At 51.5% G+C, this 21452-nt stretch overlaps 2 protein-coding genes across 3 annotated transcripts in view; one reads left to right on the top strand and one right to left on the bottom strand.

Annotated features, from left to right (window-relative positions):
• The window catches only part of LOC308057458 (ras and Rab interactor 2-like), a 157609-nt gene that overhangs the window by 3998 nt on the left and 132159 nt on the right, over positions 1-21452 (top strand). The window lies entirely within an intron of this gene.
• On the bottom strand, positions 11213-13017 carry LOC308057448 (olfactory receptor 14C36-like). The gene has a single exon (XM_080411552.1). It carries the CDS (start codon positions 13010-13012, stop codon positions 12071-12073), a length of 942 nt encoding a protein of 313 aa, XP_080267678.1. The 5' UTR covers positions 13013-13017; the 3' UTR covers positions 11213-12070.

The following is a 21452-nucleotide window of genomic DNA, read 5'->3' as shown; positions in this document are numbered from 1 at the left end:
GCAGTGAAATCCTCCTGAGCACCTGTTCAGAGAATGGTGAGAGCTGTTGTGTTTTAGTACGCCTGTGCTGCGCTCACGGTTGTTAAGAGCGTGCACAGTTAGGTTGTCTGTTTTGTCTGCGTGCCTGTTTAAGGGCAGTAGCACAAAGATTGTATCTTAGCAAACGGAACCTTTTCTGGGATTACTCGGTTTCCAGAGGGGAGCTGTGTAAATTATTTCACTGTTCTGTGAGCTGTCTCGGAATAAAACCCAGATATGGCTTTGCCTTCTCGCTTCTGCTGCAGGCTTTGCATCCTTATGGGAGCAAAGACCAGACACCCATCACTCAGATAAACGATGGGTGTCGTTCGGTCCCGTGGGTCCTGCCAGGGTGACAGCCCATGATTTCTCAGGAGCCTTCTTTATCCAAGAGTAGTGAATCCAGGCTGGTTATTCTCTTATCTTGACGGTGAAGGTTGTCAGCAGCACCTGATAGGGTCCTTCCCACTTCTCTTCCAAAGGTTTCCCTGAAAATGTCTTTATATACACATAGTCACCAGATTTAAAGGAACGGACTGGTTGATCCAACCCTCTGGCCCTTGTTCCCAATACTTGTTTATTTATAACTTTTAATTCTCCCTGGAGGGTCTTCACATATTCACACAAATACCCCTCCCCTAACTGCCTTAAATCTTCTCTGGCAAATTGTAACTGGTACGGTCTCCCATATCATACTTCAAAAGGGCTCAAATTCTCCTTTGTTCTCGGTTCAGTTCGTATTCTTAATAATGCCAAGGGAAGAGACTGCGGCCAAGTTAGATTTGTCTCTTGTCCCATTTTCACTATCTGTTGTTCAATTAAATGGTTTATTTCTCCACTTGCTTGAGGCCCGTAAGGGGTGTGTAATTGCCAATCTATTCCCAATACCGTAATCACTCGTATTATTTTGGCACAAAAATGTGAGCCTCTATCAGAAGAGATTGTTGCCGGAACCCCAAAGTGGGGATAATTTCATTCAACGATCCCTTCGTTACCTCTCTTGTTTTATTTGTTCGACAAGGGAAAGTTTCTGGCCAACCTGAAAACGTATCAGTCACAACGAATAAATACCGGTACCCCCCTTTTCTTGGGAGTTCGGAAAAATCAACTTGCCACTGTTGTCCTGGATAATTTCCTCTACTAATGTTCCCTAGTTTTATTCTGTTTGCTACATCGGGATTAATACATTGTTTTATTACAGTGTATAAGTTTCACCCTATCAATTTCTGATTTAGACTTTTCTATAACATACCAGCTCCCCAGTGAGTCTTATTATGTTCTGTTAGGGCTGTGGTCCATATTAAATTGGGCGGTACCACTATACGGCCATCTGCCAAATAAGCCCACTTATTTAATTTTATTTTACCATTCATGTCCTGAATTAGCTTTAGGTCTCCTTTAGAACAGTTTGGCTCCTCACCTGTACTTAGAGTTTGGATTTTACCGTCTGGTATTAAGTGTAATTCCTCCTTTCCTACTTTCTCTGCTGCTCATCTAGCCTCATGGTCGGCCAGCTGGTTTCCAATTTCCAAACCAGTGCCTCAATGGGCCATCTTATGTTCTTCCTTCCTGGATGACCTTCTTATAACAGAAGGGGCCATTCCTCACATCAAGGTCTGGCATGGCATATGTTCCCACTGCTCAACGCCTACTGGGTTGCAGCCAACAGCGGAGCTCAAGATCCTTCTTGGTGGCAAACACCGAGGCCAACCCAGTCTTGCCCTTGACTATGGTAGGAGGCACCTGACCAACCTTATTCCTTGTGCTTCGTTGTCAATGCAGAGTTTCATCTGCACATCCCATAACAAGTCACTGTCATGGCAAAACACACAGATTTACATTAGTAGAACTACTACAGAGTGTATTTTATTTCACTTTTTCTGCCAATATCCCCACAGCCTTGCTGACCAAGGGATATTGTTTTTATCTGAACTGGGCAAGCCTCCCCCTTATCATTTTTACTGTAACAGGTAAAGCGTTTTTCACCTTTCCTGGAATTTATTTTCAGATACACCTGGTTAAAAATTTCTTTTACTTCAGGGAGATCCTCTTTTCCTCTTTTCTGTTGAATTAAAGATAAGCTCAATATTTCAATTACTTGATCATATTTAACTTTTAATTTCATTTCCCCTTCTTTAAAAGTCTAGATGTTCTAATAAATCTCATCCCAACAAAGATTTTGGTGAATTTGGCATTCTTATTTGTGTTTTTTAGTTTGTACTTTAAAGGTTTCAGGATGTTTTCCTGGTGGCCAGCAGCTCCCACAACTGTAACAATTTTTTTTATTTTTTTTTTTACTGAAGTTTAACAAATAAGTTGGTTTTGTATTCACTAAAATTCCACCTCATACCCATTCCCTGCCCTAAAAGGGGCTGTTACCGGTCCTGTTGTACTGCAAATGCTGCAGCAGTTGGGGTGACATTGTCAGGTCCCTCTGCTCAATTATCAGCAATAGCAACCCCCTCCTCCCCACCATCAGAAGGGTTCAGGGCAGGAGATGCTCTTCCTGCTCTGCAGGTTACACAAGCCTGCCTCTGCAGCAGCACTTCTGTTTTAACTCTTTCTTACCCTGAATGCAAATCTGCTTCTTGTTGCTTTAAGTCTGTGTTATTACATATCAGCCTTCGCAGGCAAATAGCAAACACCCTGCCATGCATCCAGCATGACTCAGTCACACCTTCGAGGGGGTACGGGGGTTTGTACAAACTCACCTCAATACTTTAACACCTTCATAAGGTCTTTGATTCTCCACCCACCCCTGCCTCAGGTTTTACATACATCAGTACAAGTTTTTATATCTTACAACGTGTCTCATTCTGGTTGCTCCACAGAAGGAACCGCAACCTGAGCTTTTAAACACAAAAATTTCAACAAGAACAATTTTCTAGTTTAGGTCTCAGGGGTTTTTTCCTATCCTTTTCTAGAGCCATAATCAAAGATCAGGTGATGTTAATCCCGCACTCTTTCTAGTGCTAGTACCATAGGATCCCAAGGGGGTACTAATCCACAGTCCTTTTGCCACTCGGGTTTGTCCTGGAGGACGAAGAACATGTCTGCATATGATACTTCGTCCCATTTTCCCTCTCTTCTCAGAAACAACATTAATGGCAGGAGAGTGTTATAACCTAATGTTCCTCCCTCCTGAGGCCATTTCGCATCACTCCAATTTATACAAAGGCCACCACTGATTACAATATTTAATCAATTTCCTTCTATTTTCGGTGCCACCCTGTCCTACGATATCCCTCCAATGTTTTAATATACAACTCAAGGGCGATTTTTCACAGGGCTTACTCCTTCCATTTCCCATTTTGCAATTTTAATTACTTTGTTTTTCGCTGGCTGCCTTAGCCACCCAAGGTCAGAAATGCGGATAGAGCTCCTTACTTGTTTTGCACTCAAACACATGTCTCAAGCACTCTTGCACTCACACTCAGTCAAAATAATTAAGCTATACACGGAAAATCAAAATGCGCATCTCAATCACACCATTCACACTCTCCGGGCAGCCCGCAGTCACACAAGCAGTATGTTATACGGTACCGTGCACTTATGTACAACTTTTAGGAACACTGACAGTTCACAAAGTATGCATTTCAATGAACAATTGCCAAAAAATAAACAACAAACAAAACCCAAATTTTTCCTGGTCTTAAGCAGAGTGTTAAGTTTTCCGCTATTTGCCACGAATTACCAGAATATTATTATTTTTCAACATAGATTTCATAACTCCAAGTTTTGAACATGTAACAAGACAACACATAGAACAAACAAGACACAGAGCGCTATTTCAGTTGTTACATTCTAGGAATTCCCCAATTCTTAAGACAACCTTCGGGAAGTATTTAGCTTCCTTTTTCCTACGCAAAAGTTTCCCTTTTACTTTTGCTGTGAGGTCCCTCTTGTTCCTGTGAGATTCCGCCTTATTCCGTCCCGCCCCCTGCTTTCCGTTACGAGGCCTCCGGGCTGTTAGGAATGGCAGTAACCTCGGGTTTGCTCGATCTGCCCTCAAGATCGCTAGCGGCCACCCCTTGGTCAGCAAACCCCCTCCCAAGGTACCTTTCCTCCTGGGGACTACGCTGCGCGCCGGACGTCTCCGTGCATCTCACCAGCCGCCCCGTTACTAAACATACCGGTTTATGCGTGGATCCAGGGGTTTCTCTTCTGCTCCCGGGTGAACAGCTGAGAAGAGGAGGCTCCTCCGAGGAAATCTCCCGGGGCGCGCCTAGGAGCGTCCGCTCCGCAGCTGGTCCCTCAGCCGAGCAGAAATCCTCCTGCCTGGCTCGCCAAAACTGACGTGCGGAATTAGACTCTATAACTCGGAAGTTATAAAGTAGGTATGTTTATTGCACGCAGATGCACAGGGGATCGCTCCTCCACAAGCGTGCATACCCGAAGTGACGAACCATCCCACATTTATACAATGAAACAAATGAATATTCAATTAACATCTATACATATTCGTTACCTAAACCCCGCTTCGTATGTTAATTAGCTTATCAGTCCGTTGCCTGGAATGTGGTGGTCTTGCAGGTTTGTAGGTGATTCATGTCCTTGTGACCATCCTATCTTCTCCAGCAAGGAGACTTAGCACTCCCTCCCTCTAGATAGCATTGGAATATCTCTCATCCTTTTCTCATTCTTTTTTAAATAGCCCCTTTGTTAGAGAAAGAAGAGCAGGCGTCTCCCGGTTTCCCCTTTGTTAGAGGAAGAAGGGCAGGCGTCTCCTCAAAACTGTAGGCGTCTCCTCAGAGCTGTGTGCCTATGTGACCAGACACCGCACCCATGACTAGTCACCATACCCACATTCCTTGAGCAGACATATACAATCACAATCGATGTCCATTGTCCCCATTTCACACTATTTCTCCATATCACTCTCACCTGCACAGCTGAGTTTCCATTGCCACCAAGCGGAGCCACAGAAAAGTGGCAGCAGAGATTCAGGCAAGCACAGAGCCAAGCAGGAAACTCCTGCCATGAACATATGGACAGGGCCTGAGAGGCAAGTCTCCAAGTACGGTCCAGCTGATAAGCGGGGATGTGCTGGAGCTTGTAGGCAATAAACCTTGGGAGGACGGCCATAAAACCTTGGCAGGATGGCTACAAACCTCGGGAGGACAAGGCATGTGAATAGGTAACAACTGACAGGAGGAGTCAGGCTGAGTAAAGATCAGGGAATGAGGAACAGATGGCCCAAAAGAGAAGTAACAACTTTGTGCTGATTGATGACTGTTGAAACTTACTTAAAGCGTTCTTTGTTTGTAGTTAACCAATGAGGGATTGCCTAGTATGTAATGTGTAGTTTAAAGAACCAATCTGTTTAAAGCGCGCGGCCTCTGATAACGTATATAAACTTGTGATTGTATACAATAAATCGACATTTGCTTGCATCAAGCAGCGTCCCGTCTCTCATCGCGGCAGTTGGAGCCCTGCCCCTGTTTCCCTGCAGGCTGTAGGCACCATCTCGCTGCCCTGCCTTGCTCTCACCCCAACATTGCCATGGGCTGGCTGATCCAGGCTCCCTCTGGCTGAGCTCTTGCACCGCAGCAGGACCCCTGGAGTGACAGTTCTTCCTCCCGATAGTCACTCTCCACCATCAGAGCTTGCCTTTGTCACATTTTTTCCTCTCTTGAGATTTTTCCCACTGCCCAGCAAAGCTTTACCATCTCAGAAACTACGCTTCAAGCAGGGAACCCAACCTGGTAGGGGTTTTTTTTGTGGTCTTTCCTCTCAAAAAAGTGAAGTCACCTCCACATGGTCTTCCAAACCACATGGCTGCTGCTGGCCTTTCAGCTTTTTCCAGAGACATGACCAAGCCCTGTGCCTGCTGCTGTCCTGTCATGTCCACAGGCAAAATGGACATGACAAGCCCTATCCCAGCCCTTCTCCTGGATGGGGCCTATGGGGTCCCTTGGCAGAGGGACTGTCCCAGCCACGTTCCTGATGCTGGCCTGTCACCTCCAGAGGCAGAACTGACCTCACAGGCCCCTCACAGCCAGGCACGTCCTCCTGCATGAGGAGTTCCTGAGACCCAGGTGCCCTCCTAATACCAGACCCCTCCATCACCCTCCTTTTGTCCAGGGGTGTGACCACCGAAAAACAAGTTTGTTTTTCTCAGATTTATCAAATACCTTTCCCGCAATCCATTTGAGTGGAGAAACATTCTTCAGATGAGCTCCTCTATTTGTGTTGACACATTCTATAGATGCTCTTATATCTCTATGGTTTGTTTTTTGGTTGGACTGACCTTTAACTGCGCAGCTGAGGCAGGGTCAGCTAGAGCAGCCTGCTCATTAACTGGTCTAGGTAGGCTTCCAATACCATAGAAGCACAGAAACAGAATCATTGAGGTTGGAAAGGACCTTAAAGATCATCACATCCAACCGTAACCTGAGTATCAGTAAATCATCACTGAACCATGTCCCTAAGCGCTGCAACTGTGTATTTCTGAAACACCTCCAGGGCTGGTGATTCCCCCAGCTCCCTGGGAAGCCTGTTCCAATGCTTGACCACCCTTGCAGTGAAGATGTTTTTCCTCATATCCAATCTGAACCTGTCCTGGTGTAACTTGAGGCTCTTGCCTCTTGTCCTGTCACTTGTTATCTGGCAGAAGAGACTTACCCCCACTCATCTACAACCTCCTTTCAGGTACTTCTAGAGGGCATAAAGGTCTCCCTGAGGCCTCGCCTGCTCTAGACTGAACAAGCCAAGTCCTCTCAGACCCTCTTCACCCAAGCAAGGCTCCAGACCCTTCACCAGCCTTGTTGCCCTTCTCTGGATACACTCCAGCACCTCAACGTTTCTCTTGAACTGAATGGCCCAAACCACAAACGCTTTGTTTGACGTGTGGCCTCAGCAGTGCCGAGTACAGGGGGTCCATCACTGCCCTGGTGCTGCTGGCCACACTGTTTCTGATACCAGACACGATGCTGTTGGCCTTCTTGGTCATCTGCACACAACTGCTGGCTCAGGCTCAATCATCTGTCAATCCTCACCCTCAGGGTACTTCCCCAGCAGGCAGCCTTCCAGCCACTCTGCCCCAAGCCTGTAGAGTTATGTGGGGGTGTGGTGAGCCATGTGCAGAACTGGCACTCCTCCTGGATGAACTTCATACAACTGGACTCAGCTGAACACTCCAACCTGTGCAGACCCCTCTGCAGAGCCTTCCTGCCCTCAAGGAGATCAGCACTTCCACCCCACTTGATGTTGTATGCAAACTCACTGAGGGTGCACTCAATCCAGACCATTGATAAAGTTCTGAAGTAGGACTGGCCTCAACACTGAGCCCATGGATCACCAGTAATTATGGGTCGTCACGTGGGTGTCACTCCATTTACTACCCCTCTTGGGGCTTGGCTGTCCAGCCAGCTTTAACCCAGCGTGGAGAACACCCACTGAAGCCATGAGCAGCCAGGTTCTCCAGGAGAATGCAGTGGGAGATGTTGTCCAAGGCTTTTTTAAGGTCCAGGTAGAGAACACCCCCAGGCTTTCCCTCATCCGCTAGGCAGGCCACCTTGTCACAAAATGAGATCAGATTCATCAAGCAGGCCCTGCCTTTCATAGATCTGTGCTAGCTCATCCTGACCTCCTGGTTGTCCTGTGCTTGCTGTTGGCTGTTGTTCAGGATGATCAGCTCCACAACCTTCCTGGCACTACGATCAGGTTGACAGTCCTAGGAACCTCTTTTCTACGTTTCTTGCAGGTGGGCACCACTTTGACTAACCCCCAGGCTTCTGGTGCCTCCCCAGTATAGCCAGGAGTCTTGATAGTCACCCCTGGGGTAACGCATTTAGAGAAACAGACCAACGGTTTTCACAGTGTTCCTGGATCACGGCATGTCCATAGCCAAGGACACTTTCCAAAGCACTTTGTCCTCCCTGGACATGAGGTTCACCTGCACCACATGTCCTCTGGGGCTGCAGAGGCAACACAGACAGACATGTCCTCTCCTGCCAGCACTGCACAGTCCAGCCCTTTGTCCCTCTGGTCTTGAGGACAGCTGGGTTTCCTCTCCTTAGGGACATTGCATTTCACCGTTACAGTGCCACCTGCCAACCACCCCAGTATGCTCTGCAGCAAAATTTAGCATGCATTGGACTTTGGGCACTTGGTACCCGCTATTTTTGTTACATGTTTGATCTTGGCCCTGGTGCCACAGCTGAGGTCCAACAGCTGAGGTCCAACGCGTCCCTTCTCTGCCATAAAGAACCTAAATCAGGGAGAGCAAGGGGCCAAACTCTTACTTAACCAGCCTGAGGAAGCCTTTAGGATCAATGACCTCACGTCTTACTGCGGACTTTTCTGACCCCGTGGGTTTACATGGCAAGGGTTTGGGAGCGGTCATGGGGTTTGTAGGGCTGACAAAGGTGAGAAGAGGTCAAGAGTTGGCCCCATGGCCAAGAAAGCCACATTCAGCTGGCTCTGAAACGGACCTGCTACCTCCCTGAGCTCATAAGTAATCCTAGCTGTGAATTCTCTCTGTGAAAAACCAATGCAAGAAAGGACATAAGACAGTGTGCAGCATTTGTAAGAGAAAGGCGTGAGAAACAAGGCACAGGAACAGCCCTACAAACACCAAGTGAGTGAAGAAGGAGGGGGGCAGTGAGGGAGAGGCTTGCTGGGCTCATGGAAGCCAACGGTCAACCCACTGACCGTGACGGTCACAGGTCAGCACAGGGACAATGTTCCTTTAGGTGTCTGTAGGTTCTTTACATCAGCATTTTAGCACCACTGCCAGATGGGCCAACAGCTGTGATGCTCAGCTGGATCTGAAACCCTGTGTCACCCCTGTCCACCTTGGCTCCAGCAGCAAAGGAATGATGGAGTCTCATCTCCCAGGGGCAGTGAGGCAGGAGAGCAGCGGACTGCAGGTGCCGGGACTCAGGGTGGCAGGCTGTGGCCAGTGCTGGGAACTTTCACTGGGCAGTATCACTCAAGGGAGAAGAATTCAGTGCAAGTGGTCACAAGGAGGCCATGAGGCCCCAGGGCCAGAGGACAACTCGCCTTCTCATAGGCCTTGGTGGCAGAAACAATGGCCGTACGCAAGGGGACAAGCCTTGGGTTCTCTTGGTGACTTCCAGCCTTGCCCGTGCCCTTTGCCTTCCATCTCACGCTGTCCTACGCTGTCCCACGGCTGCTGCTTTTCCCCGGCAGGCTGCAGGCACCCATCTGGCTTCCCCACCTTGCTCTCACCCTGCCCTTGCCACACATGCACCGATGTCTGCCCACCCTCACACGCTGTTCCTGCAAACACACACACATGGACTGATCTCACACTCCTTCTGGACGACGTCTCCCACCACAGCACAAGCCCTTGAGTGACATTTCCTCCTCCTGACCTCCAGTCTCCACTTTCCCAGCTGCACTGGGTGGCAGTGCTTCTCCCTCCTGCTCTTCCCTACCTCCAAGGAAAGCTCCACCACCTGGGAAACCACCCTTCAGGCGGGCATCCCGACCCGTCACCCTCCTGGTGGCCTTTCCCCTGACCATGCCACGGCCTCACCGCGCTCTTCCAAGGCTGCGAGCCTTTCAGCTTCTCGCATAGACACGAGCAAGCGGTGTGCCTGCTGCTGTGCTGCCATGTTCTCAGGCAGCAGCGATGTGACACGCAAGAAAGAAGCCCCTCGGTGGAGTGAGCCCAGGTCCTTAGGCAGAGGGGATCTCACAGCCCATGTGCCACCCAGGGGCCTTCTGCTGGCCTGCCCGAGACACTGGACAGATGGAGCTTAACAGCACATGTCCCAGCCATGAGTCAGGGGCTGCCCTACGCGCTGTTTCCGGCAGAGGTGACCTCACCGCCCCTTTCCCAGGCACATTGCTGCTGTTGGGCTGTCCCCTCCGCAGGCAGAACTGGCCTCACTGCCCCCGTCACAGCCATTGGCTTCCTGCTGGAATGTGAGTCCCTGAGACACAACTGACCGCGAGATACCGTCCGCAGCCGTCACCCTCCCCGTGGCCAGATAAAGGGAAGCTTCTCTCAGCCAATTTATCTCATGGATTTCCTACCTATTATTTTGGGTGGAAGAACAGTCCTCAGGGGAACTGCTCTGTTTCTACTGGACCCTGTTTTGTCTCTGCTTCTGCGCCTCTGTTTTCCCTTCTTCCCCCTGCTATCCCATCCCAACTGAGCTCTCCAGGGAAGTGAGTCAATGAGTCCTAGAATATCTCAGGTTGGGAGAGGCCCCTGTAAATCCCCTTGTCCAGCTGTCCTGCTGAAGGCAGGGTGAACTGGATGGCATCTCTCAAGGGCTCTGCCCACTTTGGCATCATCCACAGAAGGGTCTGAAAAGCCACTTTGTCAGCTTGTACATGGAGACAATAAAGACATTCAACACAGTTGGCCCAACTGCTTGCACTGGAAGATGTCACTAGTCAGCGTCCACCAGGAGGACTTGACCACTGCTGACATTTGGTCTTGAGCCCCTGTGGCATATGATACACCGACTCTGGGAGCGGATTGAAGGCACGTAGACACTTGAAGACACCTCAAAGGCACTTTATTAAAATCAAGCAAGCCTTTTATACCTTTGCAGGGGGCTGACGTGTCAGCCTGTAACTGTGCTCAGCAATTTTCCACTCTGGGCTCTTTTTTTATTACAGACACAGCAGCTCAGCAACTCCCTTTATCTACAAGGCCACAAGCTCTGCAGACCACTCCCTATCTTCAAGGTTCTCCTCTTGCTCCCATGGCTTCCTTCCAACAAGCATAACTGTGTCTCTCTCCCAAGGTCGGGTTTCGCTCCCTGATGCCGTTGAGCTAGCTCGAGACATAGCCACAAGCCGCCAGCCAACTTCCCACCCACAGTGTCCTCCATTTCTTCACTCCAGAAGTCACCCATCTGCCTATACAGAAAGTGCAGGAGAAAAAGTCAAACCCCTTGCAAAGGTGCAGGTACAAACCATTCCCTTCTTGCCTCAATACGTAGGGGTGCAGCAATCCCTTTGATGTCCCACAACTACCTGGAACTGGCTGCAGGAGAATTTCCACCATCATTTCCCCAGACACTACGGTGAGGATGACCAGCCTGTATTTCTCCCAATTGTCCTTCTTGCTTTTCCTGAACAAAGGCTGGATGTCTGCCTTTTGCCAGGACCCCAGAACCTCCCTGATTACTCGGATACATTTGAGGGCACTGTCCAGAAAGGGTGCCGTGATCAGACAGAGGCACTTGCATTGAGCCTGCCCAAGGCAGGTGAGATGAATCTCCCTGGGACAGTGGCCTTTGTTCCTGCAGTCACACACAGGAACGGCTGTGCCCTGGGAGGTGTCCCCACCTCAGCTGGCCTCACGCACTGCTGGCGTGGTTGAACCCCAGCCTCATGCACACAGGGGTGCTCAGAGGCACGAGCCCGTCCCTGGCACGTGCGGAGGCAGAGCACTGCAGCGGGCACAGTGACTGCCTGGCCTCCTGCTGCCCCTGCCAGAGGCTGGCAGCACCTCAGCCCGGGGGTGTCGCGCCCTGCTCGGCACCTCGCGGAGATAGCCCTCGTCATGAGCAATGGGCACGGGGACCTCGGTTCAAGGAAGCACGTTGCAGTGCTGCATTCAGGTGGTCTCCACAAATCCAGAACATTTGATGGGGGCCAGCACCGTCACAGAGTGCCCGTTGCCTGCCCCTGCCTGCACTCACAGGACTGCCACGCAGCACGGCGGTGACCAAGCTGCCAGAGCACTCAGGCCTTATACCAAGGCAGGGGGTCAGAAGGGGAGTGTGGAAGTGGAAGGAGGACAGCACTGGAGAGCCAAGAGGTGGTGTTCCCTGGTAGTGCTGCCATGCCAGGAACCTTTTCCCCTCCGTCTGTGGATACAGGAACTGTCCCTGCAGCTCCAGAAAGGCCTTGGAAGAAAGAATCAAAGGAAAAATAAAATTGTTTAATGGCCCTTTGGCTTTGTTAGATGAAGAGAGTGAGCAGGGCACCTTCTGAAAAGAAAATCACAGAAGGAATCAGAATGGGGGCGACACCTTTATCAGAAATGAAATACCATGAGCAACTACAACACATTCAGAAGACAGTCTGGGTCTGTGATGAATTACATTATAAATGCTATTCAAAATTTTATTCCTTCAGAAGAAGATACAGCTATCAGTTTGCACATTGCACTCTTGAGCTCCTGGTTCCTCATGCTGTAGATGAGGGGGTTCACTGCTGGAGGCACCACCGAGTACAGAACTGCCACCACCAGGTCCAGCGATGGGGAGGAGATGGAGGGGGGTTTCAGGTAGGCAAAAGTGGCAGTGCTGAGAAAGAGGGAGACAACGGCCAGGTGAGGGAGGCACATGGAAAAGGCTTTGTGCCGCCCCTGCTCAGAGGGGATCCTCAGCACAGCCCTGAAGATCTGCATGTAAGACAGAACAATGAAAACAAAAGAGCCAAATAATAAAGAGGCACTACAAACAATTAGCCCCACTTCCCTGAGGTAGGTGTGTGAGCAGGAGAGCTTGAGGATCTGTGGGATTTCACAGAAGACCTGTCCCAGGGCATTGCCTTGGCAGAGCGGCAGTGACAGTGTATTGGCCGTGTGCAGCGCAGCATTGAGAAACCCACTGGCCCAGGCAGCTGCTGCCATGTGGACACAAGCTCTGCTACCCAGCAGGGTCCCGTAGTGCAGGGGCTGGCAGATGGCCACAAAGCGGTCATAGGCCATGATGGTGAGGAGAAAATACTCTGCTGAAAGGTAAAAGACAATCAGGAAGAGCTGTGCAGCACATCCTGAGTAGGAGATGTCCCTGGTGTCCCAGAGGGAGTTGGCCATGGCTTTGGGGACAATAGTGGAGATGGAGCCCAGGTCAATGAGGGAGAGGTTGAGGAGGAAGAAGTACATGGGGGTGTGCAGGTGGTGGTCGCACACTACGGTGGTGATGATGAGGCCGTTGGCCATGAGAGCAGCCAGGTAGATGCCCAGGGAGAGCCAGAAGTGCAAGAGCTGCAGCTCCTGCGTGTCTGCTAATGCCAGGAGGAGGAACTGGGTGATGGAGCTGCTGTTGGGCATCTGCTGCCTCTGGGCATATGATCCTGTCACAGGAGAAGAAGACAGTGATAATTTAGGGGAGACTTCTGCAAGAAAAATCAAAGCCATTTCCCACAGACCATCCCCCCGTCACACACAGACATCCCTCTCTTTTCTCGGAGACCTTCCTGCAGCTGTGTGGCTGCAGCCCTGCTTGGTGCTGGCCGTGTGGGCGATGAAGAGCAGGGCAGCTGCCCACTGGCTCTTGACCAGCCAGCCCCACTCTGCAGCAGTGGGTGGGGGCAGGGACCCGTCCTGGTGTTTAACTTTGTCCTGTGAAACCAGTGCCAACGCAGAAGGGCTGGTCAGCGTCTGCAGCGCCAGTGCTAAGGAACGGGAAGGGTATAGGCATTTTAAGAGAGATTTAGTTTTTTTCACAGCTCCCCCATCTCTCCTGTTGTGTATTCTCGGATGTCAGAAAAGCAGAGCATTCTTGCTGCCCTCCGGTGGAACAGACTGAGGTCTGTGAGGCAAGAGGATTGCCTGTGGGTGAGTGCACAGTGAGGGGAGGTGGTCTGTCCTGCTAGTTCCCGGTTTCTATGGGCTTGCACCTTCCTGAGATGAATGGTGGCCACACTCCCATGTTACCCTGAAATACCACAAGGCACTGCTGAGAACAGACTGACCCACCACAGACCAGTAAAGGTTGTAGGCTTTCATCAGAAGTCAGCATCCCACCCACAGCAAAGGATACACAGCTCATTTCACCCACCCCAACAGCGTTTTCTCCATCACAGAAACTCTACGCCTCTACGTGGGGCTTTCAGATCATTATTGGGTGCGAGGGGACAGCTTTCCATTCTGGAGGGCAACGCACTGCTTGGAAGGGAACTTCAAGAAGGTAGCCAAGTGCCCTAACAAGAGCATCAGGTTCAGGGAGAACCAGCCCATTGCCCAGCCCCACATAGGGCATTGCCCACAGCCCCACAGGTGAGAGGAAAGCTGGGACACCTGTTCCCATGGACACACCTGCAGGAGAGGACCCCCAAGGTCAGAGTGTGACTCTGCAGCTGAAACACCCATCCCCAGAGAGCCTGACAGCAAGAGCAAGAGAATAAAACTAACCCCAAAAGGCAGAGAAAGCAGTAAAATTGCACTGACGGTCTAGGTAAGAGTGTCCAGGGCGAGCGTGCCAGGCACTGAGGGCAGCGTTGCCCTTGCCCAGCTCTGCTCGCCACCTCCCACACACCAACATTGCCGGGCAGCTGCTCTCAGCCCCTGTGCTCTGCAGAGGGACAGGGGCACGTGGCTGCAGAGCTGCACCGTGGCTCTGCTGGAGCTCTGGCTGCAGAGGGGGTGGCTCACACCTCGGGACCCCCAGCCCTGAGGGCAGAGGCTTTGCTGGGGGGAGAGCAGCCAGGGGGATGCCTCAGAGAAAGGGGTCTGCACTGCACATGGTCAGAGAGAGCTTTCTGATTCTCCTTTCAACAGCAATTCTGTCTGAAGTTTCCTATCAGTCCTTGCAATATCCTGGATGTCAGGAGATTTTCCTTGTGGGAGGTATCTCCCTGTGCCAGGTCTTTCCCTGTCAGTGCTCACAGACCACATCTCTGCCTCTGTGCACTGGCCCCGCACAAACGTGCCTCTCTGCAGGGCACTGGCTGGGCGCAGGGTCCTGTCCGCAGGGGGAAAAGGGCAGCTCAGAATGACCCTGATGGCTCCAGCAAAGGTGCTGCTGCTGCTGTTCATAGGCGGAGGAGTGGCTGAGGGCACTTCAGGAGGCTCCTGGCAGACCTCCTCATCACTCAGAGTTACAGATGGCAGTCTCAGCGACATCTTCAAACTCAAGATCTCCGTTAACATTTCTGCCTTCCCTCTCCTGCCCCCAACAACAGAAAGCTGAAAACACAGATTGAGGAGAGCCCTGGATTTATCATAGCAATCCCTGCGCTGACCTTCGATACGAAAAGTCTCATGCAGACATATTCTGAGGGTAACCTATCCTTGTAAGCAGCGCTCAGCCATGCAGCACACTCTCAACAGCAGAGAGATCCTTCCCTCTCGGGGCTCAGTCCATACGCCCCCAGAGCTGTGGGGAGCCCCCCGGCAGGCTGAGAGCTGCCCCTGGCAGGCGGCAGAGCCCCTGCCCCAGCACACAGCCCCCGCGGCTGCAGGGACCCTGCTGGCAAGGACAGCCCTGGGCAGCCCTGCCTGCACAGCCACCTTCACAGCCCTGCAGCCGGCCCTGGCACAAGGCAGCCCACATGCCCTGGCCCTCCCACGCTGCAGCAGGGAAGCCCTGCTCTGCAGCACACTGGCCTCCTCCACAGCAAAAGGCTCCCACACGGTCCCACAGGCTGGGGGGGGGGCCAGCTGCTGCAGACCCGGCTAGCAACTGCAGAGGCATTGCCCTGCAGCCACACACTTACCAGCTGGCTCAAGGGCTCTGCAGATTTCTCCAGCAGGGAGCTCTCAGCAGCCTCCCACCAAGGTCTGCTTTTGAGCTCTCCCTGCCTCCCTCCTCTGCCCCTCGGGGCTCCCTCCAGCTGTCCCTGGGGCTGCAGGGGAACCTGCTGGGCAGCAGGATGAGGCAATCCCTCATGGGCCTTGCCTCACCTGGGGGGACACACTTATTTCCAGCACTGGCAATTCCCTTACTAGAAAAAGTTTTCTGCATGAGCATCAACTTTTGTTAACCCATTCCTAGACAGGACACCAGGAAGACTGCAGCAAAGGATCCAAGTACTCCTAACGGAGCGTGTGTGTACGTGTGTGTCTGGTGGTTCTGCAGGCAGGGCAGGGAGGATGTCCTCAGTGCTTCAGTAAGCCCTGCAGAGCCCATTGCAGCACTTCATTGCACAGTCTGAGCGCTCAAGACTCAGCTCTCCTTTGCCCAGGCCACGTCTCTGCTCTGAAGCAAAGCCTTTGCACCCACGGGCTCGGGGACACTTGGTACCAGTTGCATTATGGCCAGGCAGAGCTGGGCTGGTGCCACAGCTGGGGGGCTTCAGCCCAGATCTGCAGCAGTGCCCTCAGCCAGGGGCCCACGCAGAGGCAACTGGAGCCCATCCTGTTGCAGACAGAGCTGTGACACTGAGGGAACCAAGTGCCAGGGCAGGTGGCAGAGCTCAGCACAGCTGCTCGGCAAGGACAGCAGCCTCCAACAGGTCCAACATTGAAAATGGAGTTTATGCTTGTGGGGCAATTCCAGGGCACCCAAAGGAGCGTTCCCTCCTTCTGCACAGGCCACAGCCTGCCAGTGTGTGACCTGGGGCCTGCACTCTGCTGCTCTCCTGCCTCACTCCCCCTGGGAGATGAGACTCCACCGTTTCTTTGCTCCTAGAACCAAGGTGGACACGAATGATGCAGGGTTTCAGATCCAGGGGAGCATCACAGCTGCTGGCCCATCTGGCAGCTGTGCTAGAATGCCGATGCAAAGAACCTGCAGACACCTAAAGGAGCATTGTCACTGTGCTGCCCTGTGACTGTCGGCGGGTGGTTACTTGACCGCTGGCTTGCAGGATCCCACCAAGCCTCTGTCTCGCTGCTCCCCTCCTTCTGCACTCACCTTGATGTCTATAGGGTTGTTCTCTCACATAATTCTCACTCCTCTCCCGTTGTGTTTGGTCCTTTCTGCCATAGGGTATCACAGAGGTGCCACTAGAATTGCTTATTGGCTCAGGTTTGGGCAGGGGCTGGTCCATTTTGGAGTCAAATGAAAGTGGCTGTTATGGCCATGGAGTCAGCTCTTGGTCTCTTCTCACCTCTGCCAGCCCTACAAACACCTCCAAACCACTCCCAAACCCCTGCCATGTAAACACACAGGATCTCTAAATTCCCCAAGAAGATGTGAGGTTATTGATCCTAAGGCTTCCTCACGCTGCTTAAATAAGACTTTTCCCCTTCCTCTCCCTGATTTAGGTTATTTCAGAGCAGAGTTACCCTGCACCACACCTGTGTCACCAGGGCCAAGCTCAGACATGTAACAACAAAAATAACAATGGGTACCAAGTGTCCAAGGTCACACACCAGCAAAATATTTTGCTGCAGCGCATGCTGGGGTGGTGCGCAGAGGTCACTGTGAAGTTGAAATGAGATGTCCCTAAGGAGAGCAATCCATGCTGTGCCTGGGACCAGAGACATGCAGGGCTGGACTGTGCAGTGCTGCAGGAGAAGGCATTGCTGCCAGTGATGCCTCTGCAGCCCCAGAGGACATGTGGTTCCGGTGAACCTTATATCCAGAAAGGACAAGGTGCTTTTGATTGTGTCCTTGACAATGGACATCCCGTGATGCAGGAACACTTTGAAAATCATTGGTCTGTTTCTCTATTGCCTCACCACAGCGATGACTTTCAACAGTGCTGGCTAACTGGGGAGGCCCAAGAAGGCTGAATGTTAGTCAAGTGGTGCCCACCTACAAGAAGGGCAGGAGGGAGGATCGGGATAACTACAGGCCTGTCAACCTGATCTTAGTGCCAGGGAAGGTTGTGGAGCTGATCATCCTGAGAGCCATCGCACAGGAGCCGCAGGAAAACCAGGAGGTCAGGACCAGCCTGCATGGGTTTATGAAAGGCAGGTCTTGCCTGATGAACCTGATCTCCTGCTGGGACAAGGTGACCTGCCCAGTGGATGAGGGAAAGGCTGTGCATGCTGTCTACCTGGACCTTAAAAAAGCCTTTTGGCTCCACCTCCCACTGCATTCTCCTGGAGAAACTGGCTGCTCATGGCTTCGGTGGGTGTTCTCCACGCTGGGTTAAAGCTGGCTGGACAGCCAAGCCCCAAGAGGGGGAGTAAATGGAGTGACATCCAGGTGACGATGGCCCATAAAGAGTGGCGTTCCCCAGGTCTCAGTGCTGGGGCCAGTCCTGTTTAAGAACTTGATCAACAATCCAGACACGGGGATTGAGTGCACCCACAGTGATTTTTTGTACAACATCAAGTTGGGTGGCAGTGCTGATGTCCTTGAGGGCAGGAAGGCTCTAACGAAGAATCTGGACAGGTTGGACCTTTCAAGTGAGTCCAATTGTGTGAGTTTCAACCAGGAGAATTGCCAGTTCTGTACTTGGGTCACAACAGCCCTACACAAGGCTACAGGCTTGGGCCAGAGTGGCTGGAAGGCTGCCTGCTGGGGAAGCACCCTGAGGGTGCGGGTTGACAGATGGTTGAGCATGAGCCATCAGTGTGCCCGGGTGGCCAAGAAGGCCAATAGCATCCTGTCTGGTATCAGAAAGAGCGTGGCCAGCAGGACCAGGGCAGTGATGGACCCCCTGTACTCGGCACTGCTGAAGTCAAACCTCAAACAACGTGTTTCTGTTTTGGGCTCCTCACTTCAAGAGAAACGTTGAGGTCCTGGAGCATTTCCAGAGAAGGACAACAAAACTGGTGAAGGGTCTGGATCCCGGCTTGGATGAAGAGTGACTGAGGGGACTTGAGTTGTTTAGTGTGGGTAGTAGGAGGCTCAGGGGGGACCTTACTGCTCTCTAGAAGTACCTGAAAGGAGGTTGTAGATGGGGTGGGTAGGAGTCTTCTGCCAGATAACAAGTGACAGGACAAGAGGCAAGAGCCTCAAGTTACACCAGGAGAGGTTCAGATTGGATATGAGGAAAAACATCTTCACTGCAAAGGTGCTCAAGCATTGGAACCAGGGAGCTGGTGGAATCACCAGCCCTGGAGGTGTTTCAATAGAGGTAGATGCAATTCTTCATGGCATGATTTAGTGATGGAATTGGCCGTCCTGAGTTTACATTTGGATTTGATGATCTTTAAGGTCTTTTCCAAGCTAAATGATTCTCTGTTTCTGTGCTTCTATGATATTGCAAGCCTACCTAGACAAGTTGCTGAGAAAGTTGGTTTAGGTGACCCTGCCTCAGCTGGAGGGGTGGACTCGATGACCTCCAGAGGTCAGTCCAACCTGAAAAAACACCATAGAGCTATAAAGGCATATATAAATTGTGTCAACACAAGTAGAGGGGCTCGGCTGAAGATGAGCTTGTGGGAAATGGCTTGTGGGAAAGATATTTGACAAATCTGATGAAACCAGCATGCTTTTCTGTGGTCAGGACCTGGGCCACAATGAGGGTGATGGAGGGGTGTGGTATTGGGAGGGAAAAACGGTCTCAGGAACTCCTCATGCAGGAGGACGTGCCTGGCTGCGAGGGGCCTGTGAGGTCAGTTCTGCCTCTGGAGGTGACAGGCCAGCATCAGGAACGTGGCTGGGACAGTCCCTCTGCAAATGGACCCTATAGGCCCCATCCAGGAGAAGGGCTCGGGTAGAGATTGTTTTTGCCTGGGGACATGATGGGACAGCAGCAGGCACATGGCTTGGTCATGTCCCTGGGAGAAGCTGAAAGGCCAGCAGCAGTTACGTGGTTTGGGAGACCATGTGAGTATTCCTTCTCTCTGGTGAGAGAGCAGAGCATAAGAAAAGGCTTCCTGGCTGCATTCCCTGCTGGAAGGGTATTTTCTGAGATGGTAAACCTTTCCTGGGCAGGGGAAAACAGCAGGAGAGAGGAAAAAATGTCACCAAGTTTCAACTAGGAAAGCAGAGACTGGAGCTCAGCAGGAAGAACTGTCACTCCAGGGGTCCTGCTGCGGTGCGAGGGCTCAGCCAGAGGGAGCCTGGATCAGCCCATGGTTTGTGTTTCAAGGAACAGCCGGTGAGAGTGGAGGTACCTCAGCGAAGGTATGGCAATGTTGGGGTGAGAGCAAGGCAGGGCAGCGAGATGGTGCCTACAGCCTGCAGGGAAACAGGGGCAGGGCTCCAAGCATGCAGGACAGCCTATGGTGGGGATGGCAGAGGGCACTGGCAAGGCTGGAAGGCACCAGTAGAACCCAGGTCTGTGTCCCCTTGGCTGTGGCAGCTGTCTCTGCCTCTGAGGGCCATGACAAGACATGATGTCCTCACGGCACGAGGGCATCGTTGCCTCCTTGCAGCCCCATGGGGAAGCTGGAAGTTGCTGTGCCATTGCTGTCCTTCACTGGGCATTGGATGCCCACCTTCCATGGTCCCCAGGAAGAGCCCTGAGCCCTGTGTGAGGGACAGCACCGACCTCCCCACAGGCTGCAGGTCACGGCTTGGCCTTTCTGCTTCATCAAGCAAGCCAAGGCTTTGCTCAGCAGCAGAGCTGCCTGCACAGCGCCTTTGCCTTCCTGCATTCACAGCCTCCAAGGATGGGCTCTAACGAGGCCATGGGGAGGCTTTCTCAGCCATGGCCCTCAGCGGGGCCCATTAACGCTTCCAGGGACTGTGGGCTTTGCTCCTGACTTGGTGTTCTTGAGAGGTTTCTTCAGTCTCCTCTGAACACCTGAAGTCCACAGCACCACAGACACCCTGGGCTCATGACGAGGCAGAACGCCCTGACAAGCCCAGTCTCCTCCATCAGGGACATCTGGTCTTCAAGTTTGGCTCCTACACTTCATGAGATAAGTTTCAGCCGTACAGTGAAAGAGAAAGGCAGGTAATGAGCACTTTGGGGAATTGATAGAAGGCTTTTCCAATTGCTATTGATGCACAGTGTCTCCTGAGGAGGTGCAGACAGGTAGGAAAAGCAATCCCTGGAGCTAATCACTGTGTGGACGGCCTTGCTCCTCACCTCCCCAGCCCCACGATTTCTGTCCTCAGCTCCATGAGACTTACATCACTTGACATCAGACTTCTTCAACCAACTCTGCAGCTGAATATAGCAAATTCTTGGCAGTAATTATTGGCTGCTTTCCTTAGAGAACAGGGTGTACACAGGAATAAAAGAGGGATTAATTATTGTGTGCATGTGTGGGGGGGTGTTGGGTTAGAAATTACTAAATAAAAAATACATTTCTCAGCTGTATAATTGTTAGTTCAAGCAAATCCCCATGAGGTCTATTGCCACTACTGAAGAGTTGCCCATAGGGAAAATTACAGACGCTACTGAAAGACAGTCCAGCTTTTCTTCTCTGAACCTTAAAGCAGAAGCTACATAGGTAAAATGGATTGGAGTGATCAAAGAGAAAGAGGAGAAAGGTATCTGCAGATGAACTTCTTAACCCATAGTTGTAAATCAGGAAACCAGGACGTCAGAATATTCCAATTGACTTCAATTTCATAGAAGGCACAAACTTTTTGGAACTCACGACAAATATTAGAATGTTTTCAGATTTTTTTTTTACACATGCATCTGTAGAAATTCTCCCACTTTGATCTACGTATACGCAACAACTGGTATTAAAACCAGCACAGATCTGCCTTCAGACGCCAGCTTCATATCTAATGCCATTCCAATTTGCACAGCTCTAGGGGCTATTTCTCACACTTCTTCCTGCAAAGCCTTCATGGCACCTGCAGGGTCCTTGGCCATCTCTTCCATTGCTGTGCATCTCGTTATCGATGCCTTCTCCAATATAGGAACCGCTAACCAAGGAGTAACCGAGGCCACAAGCAGGCTGATGATCTGGGCTATCATTATGACACCCATTACATCTGAGAAGCTCATAGGCCACTAGCAGG

This window comes from Falco punctatus, assembly GCF_963210335.1.
Source record: "Falco punctatus genome assembly, contig: scaffold_30, whole genome shotgun sequence".
NCBI lineage: Eukaryota > Metazoa > Chordata > Aves > Falconiformes > Falconidae > Falco > Falco punctatus.
This window is presented reverse-complemented; position numbering and strand designations above follow the sequence as displayed.